The sequence below is a fragment of the Phaseolus vulgaris genome, chromosome 4 (genome assembly GCF_051622355.1).
Source record: "Phaseolus vulgaris cultivar YP4 chromosome 4, ASM5162235v1, whole genome shotgun sequence".
Taxonomy (NCBI): Eukaryota; Viridiplantae; Streptophyta; class Magnoliopsida; order Fabales; family Fabaceae; genus Phaseolus; species Phaseolus vulgaris.
This window is the reverse complement of record NC_143501.1, coordinates 30,315,000-30,319,137: the sequence shown is the minus strand read 5'-3', so window position 1 is coordinate 30,319,137 and position 4,138 is coordinate 30,315,000. Positions and strand designations below refer to the sequence as shown.

The following is a 4,138-nucleotide window of genomic DNA, read 5'->3' as shown; positions in this document are numbered from 1 at the left end:
TAAGTATATAAGAATTTAAAAAAGAAAGCATTATTGATAAGTTTTGAATCCAAATGACATTGTACACACCCACTATAGCTGCTTTGCTGGCCCATGTGGGTGTTTTTGAGTTAAATATCTGAATCTAGTTCATGGCGGCAGAAATCTGACCCACTACCCCAATCATCACCTTTTATGATACCCCATGCTCAGCAAAAGTCTCTCAGATAGGGTATGTTATGTGAAGCCACAGAAGCCCCATGCTTTTGGATAGGTCATGAATCACGATAATAGAATTCAATTTTCTGGCGCAGGTGTTTGTGCCATGCTTTTAATATCAACAATTCTATGACAATTTCTCCTTTTTATCAGTAACATGTTACAACCCCATAAGAAAAATAAATTTTGAATGACTATACCCAAGAATTTGTTTCCTCAATAAGTAATTAATCACATTTTCAACTTCAAAAAATGATAAAAAAAGTAAAGGACTATAAGTAAAAGTAAATTGAACAAACACTTAATATTTCTCCATTCAGAAAATTCCTTATCTTGTCTCCTTCAACGGTGTCCACTGAAGCAGTTTAATTATTTGTCCCAGTCTCGCACGCTTCATCTTCCACACCATCTTCATCTTCTTCAACATCATCATCAACATCATCATCATCATCATCATTACCACCATCACCATTTTCTTCTTCTTTTTTTTGATATTCTTCACTACCGTTCTTCTCTGTACCCTCTTCCAACGATTGAGGTGGAGGCCTCCATTGTTGCTCCGGTTGCACCATCAATGGCTCCATCATCATCATCTCATTTGGCTTCATGTTCTGGAACACGCCAAAGGGGTTCTGGGATAAGCTCTTTTCCTTGTATATAGCATCAAGCTCGTGAAAATAAGGACATGTTTTGCTATTTTCACGCCTTTCTTTGTTATTCTCCCTCACTTTTTTGAAGTACTTGTTGATGTTCTCCCACTTTTCCTTGCATCTCTTTGCACTCCGGTTGTACCCAAGCCTCTGCATTGCAATTGATATATCTTCCCACAACGGAGCTTTTGGTCCATTTTCTTGATACTTGGTGTCAAGACTTGTCCTCAACCTTATCAAAGCATGAACTTCAGGCTTTGGCCATCTAGAAGAACTAGCGGGAGAAGTAGTGACAGTAGTAGTGCTGATACCGGTAGCACTGTGACCGTTATTCATTTTCTTGATCTCAAAATGATTATTGTTTGACATTAGTGTTGGAGCCTCTGATTGTAGCATTGTTTGCTTCTGTTGTTCTGGTGGCTGTACTTGGACATGTTGTGTGGTGTTTTGCTGGCCATACATCTTTTGCAATAATGCAATGACTGCAGCATCTTTGGCTGCTGCTGTTGATCTTTCCTGAACAAGAATCTCATGTTCCCTATTAATCCTTGCCATTTCTTGCATCCTCCAATTGTCTTGTTGTGTCACTCTTTCCCTCTCCCTTTTGTCCATGGCTTCCAAGAACTTCTTTTGCATTTCCTCCTGCTTCAAAAGGACCTTCCTAGTGAGCCTCCTGAAGTAGTCCTTCCACTTTCTCTTCCTCCTGTACCTCTCTTCCAAGTCTTCATCAGATGCTGTGGAAGAAGAGGTGGAGGTGGTGGTGGTGGTTGAGAAAGGGGTGTTCATGTTTGGCAAAGAATATGTGACATTGTCGTTGTTGGTAGTGGTGGTTTGTGGTGGTGGTGATGTATCTCTTGTGGATATTGTGGGGGTGTTGGTTTGTGGTGAAGGAGAAATGAGTGTAGGGTTTGTGGAAGGAAAAGGTGTGACATAAGAGATAACATTGTTGTTACCAACATCACTTTGTCTAGCTGGCAACGTCAATGTGTTTGTTGTTGCTAAAGTAGGTTGTGGTTTTGGCGGGTAAGAGATCGTGAACTGATTCTCAAGGGCTTGTAATTGATCAAAGAATTTATAGGTTTTTCCATGTGATTTCCCACTTTTGCTCTCTTTGGTTCTCTTGTTGTACTTGTACACGTTCTCAAACTTTTCCTTGCACTTCTTTGCACTTCGATCATATCCAAGCCCTGCAAGTTTCCTGCGTCCGTTCATTTATGCATAAAATTAGAGAGAGATGTAGAAAGAGAAAGAAACAGCAAATTTCCACATTATCCAATACAAAAAATAGTTGAGAAAAAAAAAATATAAATAAAAAAATGAACTAATGCTTTCAAATAAACAAGGGTAGAATCTCAGACAACGAAATGTACTTGCCTCGATGTACTACATTAACAACATAAGAGATGGTTCATTACCTAAAAGAATCTAACAAATAAGACAAAAAAAAACTAAACAAGAAGAACCCAATTGAAAGATAGAGCAAATGAATCAATAGAAAACTCAGAAAATGATTCTTTTAAACATGGATCCATTTCACACATGCCTTATCTTTAAACAAACTGAAACTCAGATATGAAAAATTGAGTTAATTTATGCAAACCAAGTTCATATTGAATATTTATTATCTTATTAATACTGAATAAAATAAAAACTCTCAACGGTTAGAACATACAAATCTTTGGAATAAAGGGAATATTTAATTGATTGAACTGGCAACTGAAAACCAATTCATAGATCTGCATGCATGATCTGAGGGAGGTATTGAACTTTTTAGTCTCTTGAAAATCAATGAAAGAAAGAATGAAGTGACTCGAAAAAGCAAAAAATGAAAGAGATGAATAGAGAGACAAGATGTATTGAAATTGAGTTATATAAAATATATTTATTATATATATGTATATGTATAGTTTTATGTACCTTGAAACTTCTTCCCATAGTGGACCTTTAAGAGTTGAATCACGAAACACTGCATCCATATCCGACCTTATCTTCAAGAGAGCCAAAGTTTCTTGGCGGGGCCACCGGTTCCCTCCAAAGCTCATCTTATTACCTTCATTTCCTTCACCAGAAATTGCATCCACATCCATCCCAATCATCTCATCACCACCGTCAACCTCGCCACCATGTGCCGCTCCTTCCGCCGCCACCGCCATCTCGGGCTCGTTATGGGAGGAGATCTCCAGCACACTTGAGTCTCCTGGCTGCATATAGCTATAGAGATATTGTGTCGCTATGCAATTACAGCTAGAGCAAAAAAATGAATTATAGAAGACAAGGTGAATACTATATAAGGGTTTTTATGAGTATGGGATGCTTGAGGTTATTCTACATTTATTTATTTTTTATTTGTGGAGTTTAATTTATTTCTATTTCATCATATAGAAAAAATTATACTTTAATTAAGGAGAAGCAACTTTCATTCCATGTGATGTACATGGGGTGCTGTTTATTTTTCAATTTTATTATGAGTTTAATTAATATACACCTATGAAATGCTTTAAAACAGATATTTGATGAATAGTGTCAATTCACTTTAGCCTCTTTTTATTAAAGTAATTATTGTATTACATGTAAAAAAATTACATTTTCGGACAATATAATAAATAAACTAAACTCCTTCATTATTAGGGCATGGAATCTTCACTTTTTTTTATTGGGTTGAAAATAAAAACGACAGAAAAGTCGCTTTGGTTCTCGTATCTGTGTATCACACGTAAGTGCCAGGAAAAGAAAAATGAAAGTAATAAAGTATAAGATATTATATATATATCACTATGGAAAAATATTAGAAATTTTTAATTTTTTGTTTTGCTTTTGCAATAAAATTTTGGAAAAAGAAAAAAAAGATTAACAGTTGTAGTGGGAAATAGACCACAGAAGCGACGATGGAGATAATAAGTTGTGGCCCATTGTTGTAGGTCCAGCTTTTGCGTTTGGGGATTTTGGATTCAGTGGCCGTTTTCACAAATGGCGTTATGGAATTACTAATTTACCCCAAGGGTTCATATCAATTATCATTGGCTTCTAATAAATTCGTGGAACTCATTCTGTCTAGAGAACTCATATCACTAGACTTTTCACATTGTGTACCATGAAAAAAAACCTTTTTTTTTAATTTTGTTTTAATCCTCCAAAATTTTATTTAACACTAGTTTTTCACAATTGTAAAAATTATTTATTAGTAATAAAAACTATTTTATATAACAATAATATTTAAAATAATACAAAAAAATCATGAAATAGAAATCAATTTTAGAGATAAAAAATAATTAGTTGATATAATGACTAAA

General features: G+C 35.2%; 1 protein-coding gene across 2 annotated transcripts; it reads right to left on the bottom strand.

The window, feature by feature from the left end:
- Positions 1-369: 369 nt before the first annotated feature.
- Positions 370-3,320, bottom strand: LOC137837482 (trihelix transcription factor GT-2). Of its 2 annotated transcripts, none has more exons than XM_068646481.2 (2): positions 2,766-3,320; positions 370-2,046 (listed from the first exon to the last, which is right to left on the bottom strand). In XM_068646481.2, the coding sequence occupies exons 1-2, from the start codon at positions 3,053-3,055 to the stop codon at positions 564-566; spliced, it is 1,773 nt and encodes a 590-aa protein (XP_068502582.1). In that variant the 5' UTR covers positions 3,056-3,320; the 3' UTR covers positions 370-563. The 2 variants fall into 2 exon arrangements, with proteins under 2 accessions (XP_068502582.1, XP_090157937.1); XM_090301811.1 differs by lacking the exon at positions 2,766-3,320 and adding an exon at positions 2,521-2,732.
- Positions 3,321-4,138: the final 818 nt, after the last annotated feature.